The sequence below is a fragment of the Delphinapterus leucas genome, chromosome 2 (assembly GCF_059928025.1).
Source record: "Delphinapterus leucas isolate spDelLeu-1000000601 "Yukka" chromosome 2, BTC_Dleu_Yukka2, whole genome shotgun sequence".
Taxonomy (NCBI): Eukaryota; Metazoa; Chordata; class Mammalia; order Artiodactyla; family Monodontidae; genus Delphinapterus; species Delphinapterus leucas.
This window is the reverse complement of record NC_143130.1, coordinates 156,515,191-156,532,215: the sequence shown is the minus strand read 5'-3', so window position 1 is coordinate 156,532,215 and position 17,025 is coordinate 156,515,191. Positions and strand designations below refer to the sequence as shown.

At 47.0% G+C, this 17,025-nt stretch overlaps 1 protein-coding gene across 8 annotated transcripts in view; it reads right to left on the bottom strand.

Moving 5' to 3' along the window:
• Positions 1 to 17,025, bottom strand: part of ADCK1 (aarF domain containing kinase 1) — a 129,417-nt gene that overhangs the window by 100,302 nt on the left and 12,090 nt on the right. Inside the window, exon 1 of one of the 8 annotated variants that reach the window (XM_089908030.1) lies at positions 12,920 to 13,002. The exons of the other annotated variants lie outside the window; for them this stretch is intronic. Within the exon in view, the coding sequence (XP_089764156.1) occupies positions 12,920 to 12,937 (18 nt within the window). The 5' untranslated portion in view covers positions 12,938 to 13,002. Of the gene's footprint in view, positions 1 to 12,919; positions 13,003 to 17,025 lie in introns of those variants that run through there. 8 annotated transcript variants of the gene reach the window in all.

Sequence of the window (17,025 nt, the reverse complement as noted above, 5' to 3'; positions counted from 1 at the left end):
GACCAGGGATCGAACCCGAGCTCCCTGCAGTGGAAGCGCAGAGTCTTAACCACTAGACGCCAGGGAAGTCCCTAAAATTCACCATTTTAAAATATACAATTTGGTGGCTTTTACTATATTCACTAACTTGTGCAACTATCACCACTATCTAATTCCAGGACACAAAAACTGTTTTACTTTTTAAAATCAATTATAATATTTTAGTCACACTTTATATAAATATCCATCTTGAGCCTTTGAAATAAGACTGCCTTCATTCAATTTATCAGTACTCATTAATAGATGATAAAGGTTGTGAATGCCCAGTATGTATGAGTTTCCTATTATCTTAGGTTTTACTAACACTCAAGTTCAGTTAATAATTTCATATTAAAATGAGGATCAAACTAAGATGCCAAATGACTTGTCAGCACAATGCAAGTACAAATAGGTCCCTAATTTATAATTTTCACATACTCTTCTCCATAATCATTAGCTTCTATTTGAATTGTTGATTCACTATACCAGCATATGACATAAGCCGCTGGGAAACAAAATCTTGCTCATCACACGCTTTGTAATAATGGTCCTCAGCAGTAAATGCACAATTCTTTATAAGTGCATTATACCTTTCACACACATTATCTCACCTGATCCAGGTAAGAGCCCCTCGGGTGGATATTACCATTCTCTCCAAGGCCCCTAACAGAAAAGCTAGGGGCCTTGCTAGGGTTACTCAGCCAGTAAATGGGAGATCCAAGGTTTGAGTCATTGTCTTCTGACTCCAAAAGCCACCTCTTTCTGCTAGGCTCCACTGCTCCTCCAAAAACACTGTTAAACATTCTTCATAAATTAGAAGGAAAAAGTCCAGGTGGCCATGGGCCCTCGGCGTTGCCCTCCCCACTCCCGCCCCCAGCTATTTCCCACAACTAGGTCACGTGGCCGCCATGGCACCTGGCCGTGTCTGGGCTCCCAGGAGCCATTCCAGTAAGCCGGCTAACACCAAGATTAGGACAAATTCATGAGCACACAGAGGGGCCTGGAAAACACCAGTCACACGAACAAACTGCAATCAGGGAGCCACTGGGAGAAGGAAAAGAGGGAGGCCCAGGAGGCATAACGTGTCTCACTACAGACATAGGATAAGACCACAAGACTGTACAGCCCAGGCAGGCAGGTCACGAAGGGGCAGGATACTGGCCACAGTGGGAAAAGGGAAATAGCCTTCCATGATAACCCTCCAGAAGTCCCCACTGCCCTTGGTATGAAATCCAAGCTCCTACCAGGCCCATCACGATGCAACCCAGGTGCCCTCTGAACTCATCGCTTACCCTCCCCACTCACTCCCTATCCCCCAACCACAGTGATCAGTCCTGCGCCATCCCCTGCCCCCCGGCCTCTGCACAGGCAGTTCCATAACCTCACCATCTCTTTCTCCTTCTCACCTGTCAAAATCCTCTTCAGCCTGGACCCAGGCCTCACTCCCCTCACCTTTTCCTAGTCCCAGCCTGGCCCATTCTCCTCTCCTCCCCGTCTACCTTCTCCCAGATGATGTGACTGCTGCCCACCATCCCAGAACTAACAGCAGAGCCAGAGCTCCATCTCCAGTGTGCCTCTCAATCCTCCCTTTTTCTGAACCTCCGTTAGGAAACACGAGGCTTCTTAGCATGCTGCAGCTCTGGGGCTCTAATCGTCCGCTCTGCTCTGGGCCCAGACAACGAAAAGCAGGGAAGCCACCGCAGACACGGCCAGGTTGCCACCAAACTTGGTTGTGACCCAAGATGAAAGGCCCAAAGCAACAGAGCTTCCAAATGTTAGGGGCAATGACGTGACTGTCCTTCAGTGGGGATGGCCTCCTTCCCACAGCCCCCTTTCCCCCCTTTGTCTGCCAGGAACAGACAGGCAGACCCTAAGAAGGCCCCTATTTGAGGATCCAGAGCAGAGGCTTTTCCCCCCCAGCCAGTCAGGACTGGAATCACAGATGATTCACTTAACGGAAGCCACACGCCCATCACAGCACCCAGGGAGCCCTCCCCACCGCTGCAGCTCCCTTCCCCTATACACTCCAAGAGGAGCCACCGGGCACTGCTTCCATGAGGAACTGAGCACGCTACCAAGAGGCGAAGTCAAATAATGCAGGGGTAGGCCATGGTCCTACAGGAGTCAGCCCCAAGTCCCATCACCCCAGGCCAGACATCCGGGACTATCACGGACTCCTCCCGGCTCTCAAGGCCTCCCTGGGTCCCCCTCAAGGTCACCCAAAGGGACCACTGACAGGGGCCTGCGTGGCTGGACTAAGACGTAAAGAGGACCCCAGCCCAGTTATGGGTCCAGGCTCTGCCTGGGCCCTGCTTTCTAAGCCCACTGGAGAGGCGGGTGTGAGGGGAGGGGGCTGGCACCAGCTGGGCACTGATGTCCAGTCTGCAAACTAGGTTGGGGGATGGGAGCACATACTGGCTCAGGGGAGCAGGGATGGTCTGGGGAGATGCTATAGCAATGTTCCGATCAGAGGAGAGACCAGGCAAAACGGCCACCGAGGACTCTTTGGCAGCTGGTCCTCAGGGAACCCCACCAGGCCTCCAGGGCTTTGTCGATGCCCCAAACCAAAACAAACTCCTGTGGAGTGTGAAGTATGACGCCCCAAACGTGGGCATTTACAGGCCCAGCACCATCTCACACTTGGTTGTTAGTACTGTGGGACTTTTCATCACCAAATTACAAATTCCAGGAACACATCAAACACAGAAAATCCCAGAGCGTTCAATAGGGAAGGAAGAGAAGCAGGTGTCTGAGGGGTACCTCTGCAACATACTGCAGAGGGGGTGACCATGGGGAGTTTTTGTGTCCGTATCCAGCAATAATCTAGAAGGACAAGGCAATAAAAATTTTAATTAAGTTACTAACATTTATTAAGTACTCACTATGTATAGGCCCTAATCCAAACACTTTGTACACATATTATCTCATTTAATTCCATAACCACCCTATAAGGTGGGCACAATTATTATCCCCTGTTTTACAGATAAAGAAGCAATGACTCAGAAAAGTTAAATAACTTGGCCCAGGGCACACAGCTAACTAAGACCTGAACCCAGGCAGTCTGACTCCAAGACCACATGCTCTTCAACCACAGTGAAATGCTTCTTAGAATACCTGGATACTTCAAAAGAAAGGGTTTTGAACCAGGATTCAAGGGACCTGGATTCTGGGCCAATTCTGCCCCTGATTTGTCACCCCTACTTATATAATCCTGAACAAATCATCCCAGCTTTCAGGACCTCAGCTGGCCCATGTGTACAATGAGAGGTTGCAGAGAATCAGGAATACAAGTGCGGCATACATGCCTCCCCTCTATTACCATGGCACCCATCAGACATTACTAATCAACCACAACACACTGAGCCCAGGTGAAGACTCACTCATTCTCCACCCTCCCCTCAACCACTATGTATCAACTGGTATTGACAAATAAAATGCATTTGCTTTCCCAGAGTTAGATTGTTTCTAAGGTGTCTTCTGACTCTAAAAATCTAAAACTGTGTTACTGGGGTTCTGAAGACAAAATTTTAATTCTAGCCCCACTCCAACTAGATTTTGTCCTTACGCTTCCATTTTCCTTCTGCAAAACGGACATTATGTTACACGTGGTCAGCTCCACTTTCTCCCCGACCCACAATGGACGACACTCCAAGCCAATGCTTAATCGTAGTTACGTGAACTGGATGTGCTGGCCCTCTCTCTCCTCTGTCTCTCTAAGGGAGCCCAATAAAAGGGAGATCTAAGGTCAAAGCCACTGACATAATAGGATGAAGGGGTACAGGTTCCTTTGTACTAAGCACTGTGCTCCCAGAAATTTCCACTTAAAATACAAATACTCCCTAGAGATGGTAACACAGAAAATTATCATCAGTCACTGACACCTTGGCATGAGTTTCTGTCTGTTTTCCCAGCTTCAGCAACTAGCTGAGAGCAGAGTTCTCTCTTTGGAATGAGAAAGACTCCAAACATAGGTTCTGTTTCAGAGAAGCCCATCCTAAAAAGAAAGTTGCGGGAGGGGGCATTTGGGGAGGGCAGCCACTAGTGGCTGAGAAAGCTTTATGAATAAAACATGCTACACAGCTGCCAAGGCTACTTGCATTTTAATAGGGAACAGTTTGGGGCCAAAAGAATTAATCTCTAATGGTGGAATTACAAGCATCAGCAATGATTTAGGGAGGTATTAAGCAAAGAAAGTTGTTCCAGCATCCCTGAAATCCCATCGAATGAGCTGATGTGAGTGCACAAGCCCTCAGCAAACAGCAAATATGCTGCAAATTTAAGGGATTAATAATATTATTACTGACAACTTCTGACTCTGCCTGCCAGTGAGCAAACCTGCCACTACAGAGACAAACCCAGATGCCCACGGGAGCCCAGGACACGCATTCTTTGGTCTGGAAAGCATCCATTTGGGAACCTAGTTGCCAGAAAAACTGAAGAGAACCCTTCCCTCCATCTGCCCCTTAATCACACACACTGAGAAGATGCATAATTAATTTGTTCTCAACAGTTGCTCTGTGGCTAGAAGAGTGAGGGCATTTCTGGAATGGCAATTACAAGCAAAAAAAAAAAAAAGAGAGAGAGAGAGAGAGAGAAACATTAGGCCACAAGCAGAATAACATATCCATCCAGCCTGTTTCCCTTCCGTTCCCCTCAACCCTGTTCAGGCTACAGGCCTGGGTGTGGGACAGGAGTGGGAAGGAACAAAAAACAAAATCCTAAAAGATACAGAGAAGGAAGACTCATTCTAACCTCAGAAGAAGAAAAGGTGCAAAGCTCAGGTACGACGTGAAGATCAACAGGCAGGGTATTTGAGGGACAACTGAATATACACAGGAAGTTGATGAAGTTAAAGAATTCTTGTTAATTTCATTCATTGTGATAATGACGTCAATACTTATAAAAATGTCAGTTGTTAGAAATGCATGTTGAAATTACAGTTGAAATGCCATGATTTCTATAATTTAAAATTCTTCAGCAAAAAATATAAATAAATAAATGAAAGAATTATGGCAACATATTTTAGATCTAGGTGCCAGGTATAGGGTTCACCTTATTATTCTCTCTACTTTTTAATTATAGTTGAAATTTTTTATATGGAGTTGGGTTTTTCGGGGGGGGGGGGTTTGTTTGTTTGCTTGTTTTTTTCAGATTTAAGGCAGATCCCTACCTGCTGTTCCTAATCTTTCACTGTGGCCTAGCAGGCCCTGTGTGCTCGACCCACGCCAGCCTCTCTTGATTCATTTTGTACCACATGCCCTGTCATCCACTCTAGTCTATCACGCCAGCCTCCTTTCGGGTCCTTGAACAAGCTGTGCTTGTTCCCATCTCGGGACTTTTAGGCTTGTAGCCTCCTCTTCCCAGGGCCAGCTTCACGGACATGTGACCAGTGCAATCAGACTGCACCCTGCACTCAGAAAGGCTCCACACTTGTGGTTTAATGCGGAAGACAGAATAATACCCCCCTAACAAAGATGTCCACGACCCTAATCCCTGGAACCTGTGAATATGTTACCTTACATGGCAAAGGAGAATTAACGCTGCAGAAGAAATTGAGGTTACTGATGAGCTGACCTTGAGACAGATTAGCTCAGGTGATCCAGGGAGGTCCAGTATAATCACAATGGTTCTTTCAAGTGCAATAGGGGGGGACAAGAAGAAACCAGAGAGGTAGCAGCATGAGGACCTGGCCAGACATTGTTGGCTCTGAAGATGGAGAAAAGGTGCTTTAAGCCAAGGAATGCAGGTGGCCAATAAAAGCTAGAAAAGACAAGGAAATGAATTCTCCCCTAGAGCCCCCAGAAGGAATAAAGCCCTGCTGACACGTTCATTTTAGTCCAGTGAGAACCATTTTAGACTTCTGACCTCCAGAGCTGTAAAAGAATAAATTTATATTGTTATAAGCCACTAAGTTCTGTTGTTTTTTTATTTTTGGCTGCGTTGGGTCCTCGTTGCTGTGCACGGGCTTTCCCTAGTTGTGGTGAGCAGGGGCTGCTCTTCGTTGCGGTGCGCGGGCTTCTCATTGCGGTGGCTTCTCCTGTTGTGGAGCACAGGCTCTAGGGCGCGCGGGCTTCAGTAGTTGTGGTGCGTGGGCTCAGTAGTTGTAGCACACAGGCTTGGCTGCTCTGCAGCATGTGGGATCTTCCCGGGCCAGTGATCGAACCCTTGTCCCCTGCATTAGCAGGTGGATTCTTAACCACTGCACCACCAGGGAAGTCCAGCCACTAAGTTTATAGTAGTTTGTTACAGCAGCAATAGGAAGCTAATACAGAGTAGCTGTCTTGAAATTCTTAATTTTATCTTTGAATTTGTGTTTTTCAAGTGAAGCCGAATGGGACTATGGAGCATGCACTGGGGGACTCAGCACACACACAGTCCCACCTCCCTGGTGGGTTCTCAGCTGCCCATTCCTCACCCAAGCCCAGTACCCTGGCCCCATCCAGCCTCCCCACAATTACAGCTGCTCTCCACCCAGCATGGCAAACAGGTCATGTTGGTGGGAGATGTCTACATTCTTCCATTGCCCTTCGTCCCTACTGGGGGCCTGGGTACAGGCATAGGAAGGATCGGGGTCTAGGCTTACCACGACAAGTTCAGCAGGTGACTCAGCAGGACTTCTCACTCATGCCCAGTCCAGAGCCTGAGCGCATCCCAGCACAGAGGCTGCAATCCCTTGGGAGCTTCCCATCCACTGCGGGTTGGGGCAGCAGGGCCACAAGAAGGGGAAATTGACTTCCCACCCAGCCACAGCCCTGCATTGTCATTTTGCACTGGGCCCTGTAAATTACATAGCCTGCCCTGCCTCTTCCTCTAACAATATTCTCCCAGCTCTTCACTTGCTGGTTTTTTCATCACTTTTCAGTTTCAACTGAAAAACCCCATGTAAGAGAGCTTTTCCAAAGCCCAGCTTCCATCACTCTTTATCCCGTGACCACGTTTTATCTCTTTTAGGGAACTCAGCAAGAGCTGACATTATCTTGTTTACTTACCCCATTGAGTCACTAAAAAGTATTCACTGAGCCCGTTGTGTGCCAAGCACTGTTCCAAGTGCTAAGGATACAGCAGCAAGAAAAACAGATCGAGTCTCTGCCCTCCTGGACCAGGCACTCTTGTGAGTGCCATCAATTGCTAATGATCTCCTATCCCCTCAAGAATAGACCATTGTACACCCAGCACCTCACACAGTACCTGGCTCATAGTAAGTGCTCAAAAATATTTGCTGCACAATTGACTGTATGAATGGTGAGTGGCCCAGGTACTCTGGGCTGTGACCGGGCACAGCATGGAGACATCCCTCTTCATCCTATAGAGTGTGGGGCATGAAGAGCCATCCCAAAAGCAAGAAACTGGAGGGAAGGAGAGGCCTGGAGACAGACTGGGGTGGGAGGGGGCAGTGCCCCAGCTCCCAAACCATGCTGCCTTGAATTAGCTTCACATATGTCCTGCCATTATCTGTCAACAGTTTATTTGTATATTTAAGTGAAGTTATTCTGCTAATTGGACATATGTCTCACGGTTCTACAAGGAAAAGTCTATTAAAAAGTCTTGCTGTAACAGGGAAGAGCTTTGAGGGTAGTTTTATTCAGGAACAGGAAAGGAGATGAGTGGATTTTAATTTGGTAGAAAATAGCTGCTTGGGGCCAAGACAGTGAGAAGCAGGAAATCAAAATAGGCTATTAGGTTATTAGTGTTGTTAACAACCGCCTCCATCACCCTTACAGCTGCAGATTCCTTCCAACAACTTTATTAGTTGTATTATGGCCTTCCATCTACCCCTGCTATTCCAGCGATTCCCATTTTGGAGACGTGGCTACTGAGGCAAGAAAAATGCATCTCGCCCAAGCCAGTATGAGTGTGGCCTCATAGTCCCTACGGCCTCACCTCCCAAGCACATCAAGGTGCGAGAATTTCTGCATCTGAGATGAACAGCCCAGAGGGTTTCAGGAGAAATGGTGGAGGGTCGAGGCGATAGGAGAGAGGTAGAGGAAAATACTGGTTTGTCAACTCTCTGATACAGCAAGTTAATCCATGCCTCGACTCCTGGCCTATAGGAAGCCTAGAAGCTCATCCAGTCCAGGAGACAGAGCCAGGAAGTTGAGTGGTTATAGGCACAGGCTCAGGGGCCACCTATCTGGGATTAAATCCAAGACCCTACAGTGGGTTGAATGGTGGCACCCAAAAGATATGCCCATGTCTTATTACCCCCAGAACCTATGATTGTAACCTTAATTGGAATAAAGGGTCTTCATAGATTTAATTAAGTTAAGAATCTTGAGATAAGAACACCCTGGATTGCCCAGATAGGCCCTAAATCCAATGACAAGTGTCCTCAGAAGAAAAGAAAAGAGAAGACAGAGGCAGATATTGGAGTGATGCAGCCACGAGGAATGCCTGGAGCCACCAGAAGCAGCAAGGAAGGATTCTTCCCTAGAACCTCCAGAAGGAGCGTGGCCCTGTCAGCACTTTGTTTTCATTGTTCTGGCCTCTAGAACTGTAAGAGAATAAACTTCTGTTGTCACTGGCCACCTAACTTGTGGCCATTTGTCACAACAATCACAGGAAACTAATATACCTGCTTACTAGCTGTACGCCCTTGGACAAGTCACTTAATCTGTTTGTGCTTCAGTTTGTCCATCTGTAAAATAGGGATGACAATGATAGCATCTACCTCGAGGTCATTGTGAAGTTAAAGGAGATAATACAGAGAGAGGTCTCAGCACAGTGCCTGTCCCGTGGTGTTCAGTCAATGTAAACACTTGCTCTTAGCATCAGAAGCCCACCTGGGGAAAAAAAAAAGAAGCCCACCTGGGGAGCCCATTTTAAAAAATGGGTTCTCCAGGCCTTACCCCAGAATCACTGAAAACAAATTTTAGAGCATAGAATCTAAGAATCTGTACTTTTAAGGCTCCCCATCTGACAGGTTAGAAACCATCCGTGAGCTCCACGACAGAGTCTCTGCTGTTTCTGGAAAGCTGCCCTTCCAGATACAGATTTCACATCTGTCCTTGGTAACCCAGTCCAGTACTAAAGAACCTTAGCGGTAAGGAAGTCCTAGCTTTTGCCTACTCCTAACCCCCCATCACGCAGCTTCATTCCATTTCCCTGCAGAGGTAGAAAGACCTTGGTCATGGTGAAAGCACCCAGTCCAGGACAAGAAAGGAAACTGCAGGGAGGTTTTCAGTGGAAAAAGCAATCAGCAGTGAGAAGCCCAGCCATGGTTAGTCTGGGATGGAATCTGAGATGAGCAAAGACAGACTGCAGTTGGGGTTTCTCCAGCTCCTGCCCCATTACGTGCAGGCTAAACCCTCAACACAGCACCATCTCTGGGGAGCAGGGCCCTCTGCCTTCCTCTGGCCACTCCTCAGAACCAGGTGGCAGGGGCAATTGGAGAGCAGATCTGCAGCAGCAGAAAGCCAGCTCTGAGTGTCAAGGCAGCCCACGTAGGCAAGGGAGCTGCAGACACTGCAAATGAGGTTCTGGCTAATGGTGATAATCGTGCTGATCAGGATGAGAGACGCCCAGCACAGGCAATGGCCTCCCATCACCGGAAACCTAGGGGCTGATTTTGTTGGGGGGGGGGGGGTTGGGTTTTTTTTGTTTTTTTCTGATTTTGTTTTGTTTCAGCTGTGGCCTTTGGAAAGGGATCACTACTTCTGAGCAGCAGGAACAAATATCAGCCCATCACATAGCTTCAAGCCCGAAGCAGCCCCAGGAGATAAACAGGGTGAGCTAGGGGAAGAGGAAAGCTAGAAAAAGAGGAGCCAAGCCCAGCAGGGGAAAGACCGAGGCAATGGAGGGCGCAAGCCAGAGTCTGGCCCAGCATCTGCTACTGATGGTGCAGCCTGTGTTTCTCTAAGTGTGACCTGGCACCAGTGTAAAAAAAAAAAAAAAAAGTGGTACAAGCAGCAATTTTGGGTGGTACCCAGAACACGTCTTACTTGCATATGCATTAGACCCCAAAAAAGCAAGCTAGTCTATCAAACCTGCAATTTCACAGATATGTTTGCTTAGAACAAAACCAAGTAAAGGAAAAAGAGTCAATAAAATGAAAAATATCATACCAATACATAAATAGTTGGGTATAAAGAAGTGCATGGGAGGGGCTTCCCTGGTGGCACAGTGGTTGAGAGTCCGCCTGCCGATGCAGGGGACACGGGTTCGTGCCCCGGTCCGGGAGGATCCCACATGCCGCGGAGCGGCTGGGTCCGTGAGCCATGGCCGCTCGGCCTGTGCGTCCGGAGCCTGTGCTCCGCAACGGGAGAGACCACAGCGGTGAGAGGCCCACGTACCGCGAAAAAAAAAAAAAAGAAGTGTATGGGAATGACAACTGGTTACACAGGAGGAAGACTGGAATCAGGGAAGAAATACCTAGGGGTCTACAATTATATGGGTAAGGTATCTTTTCTGAAATTGAGCAGGGAGTGTAAGGGTGATCACTAAATTATTTTTTATACTTTTTTTTAGGTCTTATATATTTCACATGTTTTTAGAAATATAAAAGGTATGCAGGCATGGCAAAGTGGGTACTGTTATTGGCCATGGTCCATAGGTCACTGAGAAGTCCAGAGCAACCAGGAAGACAGCTTGGCATTTGTGTGGTCTGCCTGGGAACTACAGAGAAGCCACCGCACAGTGGGCCCAATCTCCTGGGGAAGCTCAAGGCACACCACATTTTCCCCCAGGGTCCCCACTAATGGGAGTGGACCCCACCAAGGCTTTCCCCAGCCCACACCAAGGCCCAAGAGCCTCCTGCTGTGTAACCCTCTCTGAATCAGAAAGACTTTGGGGTCAGGGCCACCGCAGCAAGTTGTGTAGGTTTGCAATGCAGTACTCAGAAAGATCTGGGTATGCAGAAAACTGAAAAGGAGGTGCTAGATTCAGTAGCAGACTCTGGTCTCCCTACTCCACAGGCCTGGTCCTTAGATGACCCAACCAGAGCACATTAAATGCAGCTCATGCTCCTGCAGAAATTATCACAAACTCTGAGAAAGCCAGTCACCAAGACAGCAAGGATTCAATTTCCCTCCTCCTCTGTGCAGAATACTCTCAGGCAAATATCCCATGATGACAAACAAAAGCAGTAAAAGGGGATCTGAGGGACAGAATGCATTAAAACTCCCTGAAAAGCGTCCACGCCAGCTTGACAGACACCAAACGTGCAAAAGGAACAGCAACACAATTAGAAAAGGCAACTCCAGGCCTTCTAGGCATGTACCCCCACCCCCCAGGCGGGGTTAGCAGCCCCTCCCACGCAGGGCTCCTGCCCACCACGCACGCCCCACCCACCCTGATCCTCCTGGCTAGGAGTTAGCTGCTGTCAGGGGCCAGAGCTAGAATGAAAACACATTGATCTTCTGCAACTGGAGATTTCACGTCTGGTCCCCCCACTAGACTGTGAGCAACTGGAGGGCAGAGGTCGAGTCTTATTTCCCTTTATATCCTCTGAGCCTGAGCCTGACGCAGGACCTGGCACACAGCAGGCTCAGTTAACGTTGGTTAAAATAACAGGCGGATGGAAGAATGGTGAACACGTGTCCTGATTTGGCCAGAATAGTCCCAGGTTTCAGAGAATATTCCTAAAGAGTCAGACGCTACTACAGTTCCCCTTGCAAAGCAAGAAGAGCTTTAAAATGCTTGCTGAGTTAGCATACTCTCACTAAGCTGGGAGTGTGGTTATCCTCAAAACCAGCGGCTGCTCAATAGCTTAAGAGTTGAAACTCCCAAAGCAATCTACTGATTCCTTTGGAGGGTCTACACTCTCCTCCACTGGGGAGTGCAAAGTCCAAATATTTGTTGAATTAATAACTCTTTGGTTGATGGGTTAAATAAGTAAAGGAATCCCAGGGAGAAGGCTCTATTGCCCTTCTCTCTTCCTCTGTGTTTCCCAAGCCCACCCCAGGCAGCATCACAGCCTCAGGGCTTGCACCAGAGGGCGCGGACCATAGGGAGAAGCTGCACAGGCATCTTTGGTTCTACTTTCTATCCAACTTGGTGCTTATCCAGGTTGCAAGTGGACAAAAAGGGAGACAACCAAGTATAAAGTGCAAAGAACATGAGATTGGGCAAGATCTGGATGTCCAAGACCAAGTCTGCGATCTGCCAAGACCTGCAGGGGGCTGGGGGGTGCCTGAAGAAGTAACACCCTGCTCTGGGCCTCCAGTTCCACATGTGTACATTAGAGGTTTGAGTTAGCTGATGCCAAAGATGTCTTTCCCAGGTTCAATGGAATGATTATAAATAGCCATCACCTTCCCTGAGCTCCTCATTCTGCTCCTCTGACCAATACCCACTGGTCAGAAGTGGAGTCCATTTTCCCCCAAAATACCCTACCACGTGCCATAATTCTAAAGGTAGACAGCACATGACTCCTCCCTCTAAATGCAGATTTCAGTAATGCTGAAATTGTCAGCCCATATTCAAGCCCGAAGCAGCCTGTGTCCCTATACAAGGTCAGGTGTAAAGGTTAGCAGGATTTAATGGGCACAAAAGGTTCTTACAGCAAATTTAAAGCTACCTCCCCTTCCGAGGGTAAGTGCTGCAGGTAAGCCTCCTTTCACTAAGTTTCAGGCAAGCACGTGGAGGGAGCCCCATTAGAGGTGTAAGGCTCCTGACCTCTCTCTTCCCTCTCCCTCCCGCCCTGTGGGAGGAGGAATCCTCAACCGGATTGGTGAGTTTGGGAGAAGAAACAGCTCACCTCTTCCTCTCTCCTCCCTTTTGGGATCTGCAAACCTGCAGAACACTGGTATTCAGTCCCTCCCTGCCCTAAGAGGCAGGCCCCCATCTGAGAGGCTTTTCCTGCCACGTCTGTGCCTGGGTAGGCAAGTCTATCAATTTCAGGGGTGAAGTTCAACAAGCCCACTTGTTCACAGGCCCAAGACATGTGACCCAGCCGAACACTTACCAGTAATAAAGCTGACATTTTGATCTCTACCTGGCAGAGTCCTGCATCTCCTTGGTTCTGCTTCTTGGGCAAAGAGGAAAAGAGTATTTACATCTTTACCTCCTAAGCCCAAATATTTATTAAGTACCGTAGTAACTAATATGACGCACACATACTGCACACCTGAAGCATCCCAGGAAGCATACCACAGGAGCTCAGTGACCTGCTCCATAAACAAGAAACTGAATTCAGCTAAAGATTCCCAGTCACAGCAACAATCAAGGTCCCCTGCCTATATTAGGACTCCGATTAAGAAAGGAAAAGGCACATGCGATTTCTCTCACTCTCTCACTTTATCCTCTCCACACACACACACACACACACACACACACACACACACACACACCACTTTTTTACTCATTGTCTAACTCAAAGCAGAAGCTCAGAAAATATTCAGTAACTGATGACTTTAAGCATTCTCATTCATTAACGGCTTAACAAAACTTTACTCTAGAACTTTCCAGGGCTCCCTACTGTCCATGGTATAAAACTTGGCCTTTAGTCCCTCTGCAACCTACTTCTGATTCTGTTTGCCAGTATAACCCTTCACTCACTCATAACCTAGTCTCCAGTAACACTGAGCTACTCTCTGCTTCTTACAGACAATCGCCAAAATTTTACCCATCAGCCTCAGCCCAGATCACCTTGTCCCCAATGCTACATGTTCCTATCTTACGCATCTATCCAAACCCAGCTCAAATACCCCCTTAATTCATCTTGAGCCGCTCTCTCTGCTCTTGTATGCCTTAGGGGTGTTAACTAATTTGGGCTATACTAGGGTTTAACAAATAAGTGAATATATTGTAGATAATAGGCATTCTCACTGTTGGAGAAATAAGTTACATATAAGGAAAGGGAGAAGGCTATAATGAACTCTGTGAGTTTAGATTGAAATTAGAGGTATCAGCATGAGCTCATGTTTTTTTAATAGACAGATGTGTTTATGCATGAATAAGTATACATCCATATATTTCCTAGCTATGTCTCCTGGAAGAGCCTAGAAACAACAGCACCCCAGTAGCAACATGCATCCACATCTTGGTTTCTGAATACCATTCTCCAATAAAAGGAAACAGGGCTCCTTGGAGAAGTGACTGATTCCAGGGATTGGGCAATGAAAATACAAGATGAGCCTGGGGCAACTTGTGGTACCAGAAAGTTAAGACAGTGCTGAAAAAATGATGGGGCATATCAAAAGAACACAGGAGACAACCTGAAGAAGCTCCCAATGGCCAAAGTCAGAACAATTTGAGTGATAAAAAGAAATAATGATTATTTTGGACTCTAACCCATAGAATAAAATAAATATCCATGAGTTGATACTGATAAAAATAAACAAATAACTGATTGAGAAGGGACAGCTATTTCTTGTAGAATAATTCCAATTAATACATGTAAAAATAAGAAAAATAGAAAATAATTAACTTGTTCATTAAAATGATAAGGAGCCATCAAGGCAAACTGTGCTTCTAGATCTCCTCTCTGGCTGGTTAAATAATCCACAGTATTTAATTAAGTAAAGCTTCTCATCTCTGTTCTTACAAACTCAGCTGGGGCAAAGACCCACTTTACAGTTAGGGAAGTAGAGGTGTTTGGTGACAGACCAGGAGCTCTAGGTCCAAAATGGCTCACATTCTACCCAGCACCATCATTCTATCTCCTCATCCTCCATGGGCCTTGGAATTTCTGAATTTCATTTCTTTCCTTGAGTTACTGGTCCTTCTGTGACCTATCAAAACACTAATTACGCTTCCCCAAGAGTTTATCAGAACTCATTTGGCTGCAAGGAACAGAAAACTGAACTCAAAACATCTTAAACAAAAAGAGAATTTCCTGGCATAAATAACTGAAAAGTCCAGTGGTAGTCTAGTTTAGGACTCAAATATATCTCTCCACAATACTGGCTCCATTCACAGATGGGCTCTCCCCTCGTGGTGGCAAGATGGCTGCCAGCAGCTCTAAGCCAACATCTGATACTCTCAGCTAATCCAGCAGAAAAGACAGTGTCACAGGGGGGACACCCCCAAAAGTCCTGGAGCTGATTTAAGTTCACTGACCAGCACGGGCTTAGATACTCATCCTTGAATCAATCACTAGGGCCAGAGGAATGGACTACACTGATAGCCAAAGTCACACGCCCACCCTGAGGGTGGGGTGAGCTACACTCAAACCTCAAGGCATGTATATGAGATAGGAGTGGTTCCCCAAAGGAAAGTTTAGATGCTGCTCCCTAAAACAAGAATGGCTCCTGTGCTGCAAAATTAACATATGTCCACTACACCTCGACTCCTTGGTCAGAATCAACTCAGTCCTGCCTCCTCCAGCCCATCGTCTGGACATCTGTACCAGCATTGACTTCTTTCTGCTTCAGGCACAGGCAAGTTCACACCCGTCCTTTCTGGGCACCAGGAGTCTTGTTCTCCAAAGCACCTGGGTCCCGCCCCACGCCCTCACTGCCTAGCAAAGTGCCACTGTGCCCCTAGAAAACACACCTTCACGCTGGCTCCCACCCCCTCTCGAAGAAGAGCTGAGTCACTGCGATCCCAGCCAGCTGAGCACTAACCTTGAAAGTGCTTCTCGAAGTCACTGCCTGCCAAGCTCCTGGCTCTGGCGGGCTCCGGGACCTGGGGACACTGGCTTAACAGGTGAGATAATTATGTTTTACCCGTCACTCACTTCTTTATCAGTCTCATAGACCAGAACAGATAAGTGCTCCGATGCAAGAAAACACTTCTGCGGTATTTACTTGTGCTCTTTAGTGCTGGCCGGCTCTCCCTTCCCAGGCACAACTCCCAGGGACCAGCCTGCACCCTGTTATCTGGTGCCAGTCACCACGCGCTGCTGCCCTCTTGTCAACTGCCAGACTGTACTTTCCTAACTGCATTCCCCCAAGCTTCTCCAGGACCTGCAGCACCAGTGCTTTCCAGATGACTTACACATGAAGGGCAACTGTCTTCACGACATCCATCCCCCTGTCTGCTCTGCAGATTCCTCAAGGCAGAGGGCTTGCCCCTGTGCCCTGGCCTGGACCTCTCTGCAAAATGTGGCTCTGGTGGGTTCCAAGGTCCATAGCATTGGTTAGATGGAGAAAAGGGGGTAGGGAAAAGCAGGGGGCATTAGGTCTCAGAGACAAGGACTTTGAGATCTTCCAATACAAACTAACATTTCATTCATTCATTCATTCAACAAACCTTTATTTAGGAGCTACTGTGTCCTGGGTACTGTAGTAGGTGCTGCAGAAGTGAAGATACACAACATAGACCAAGTCTCTTTCCTCATGGAGCATACCTTCTAGTAGACATCTGACTTATTTTTGATACCTGCTTTATTTACATTTACATTCACAACACACTGTCTCAGATACTATCCATATAATCCTCAGTACGTGGTATAACTGTCTGTAGTCCACAGACCCCAAAAGTTTGAATGACCTTCTCAAAGCCAAGGCACAAACTCAGGTCTTCTGACTACAAACCTTACTCTCTTTCTGGGGCCTCTCCCAAGGCAGGGAGCTAGCAGGGTACAGCCTGGCATTGAGACAGACAGTAACTCAACTCAGTCCCAGGCATCACTGCTAGAGATAGGAGATGTAAAAAAGAAAGACCCATCCCTGATCTAAAAGAATTTATGGTCTAAAGAGAGAGAAAGACACATAACCAACTATCATCTATGACAGGAATAAAGAACATAGAGTGGTTAAATCCAAATAGGAAGATCTCTCTGGAAAGATATACAAGAAATAATGATCACCTCCAGGCAGAAAAATTGGGTACCTGAGAAACAGGGATAGGAGGGTCATTTTTTATGTTCAAATGTTATATATTTTGAATTGTGTACCGTTGAATTTACTTCTCATTAAATGACACTGTGAGGATGCAATCAGCCAAATGCTGAATGTAGGAAATTCCACAGGATAAATGATCTGGTTTCTTCAACAAGCAAATAGCTCCCCAAAAAAGCAGGGAGGGGAAATATTATAGACTTAGAAAGATTTAGGAAACATCAGCCAAACATAATATATGAACCTTGTTTGGATCCAGATTTGAATCAACTTAAAAAAGAAATTT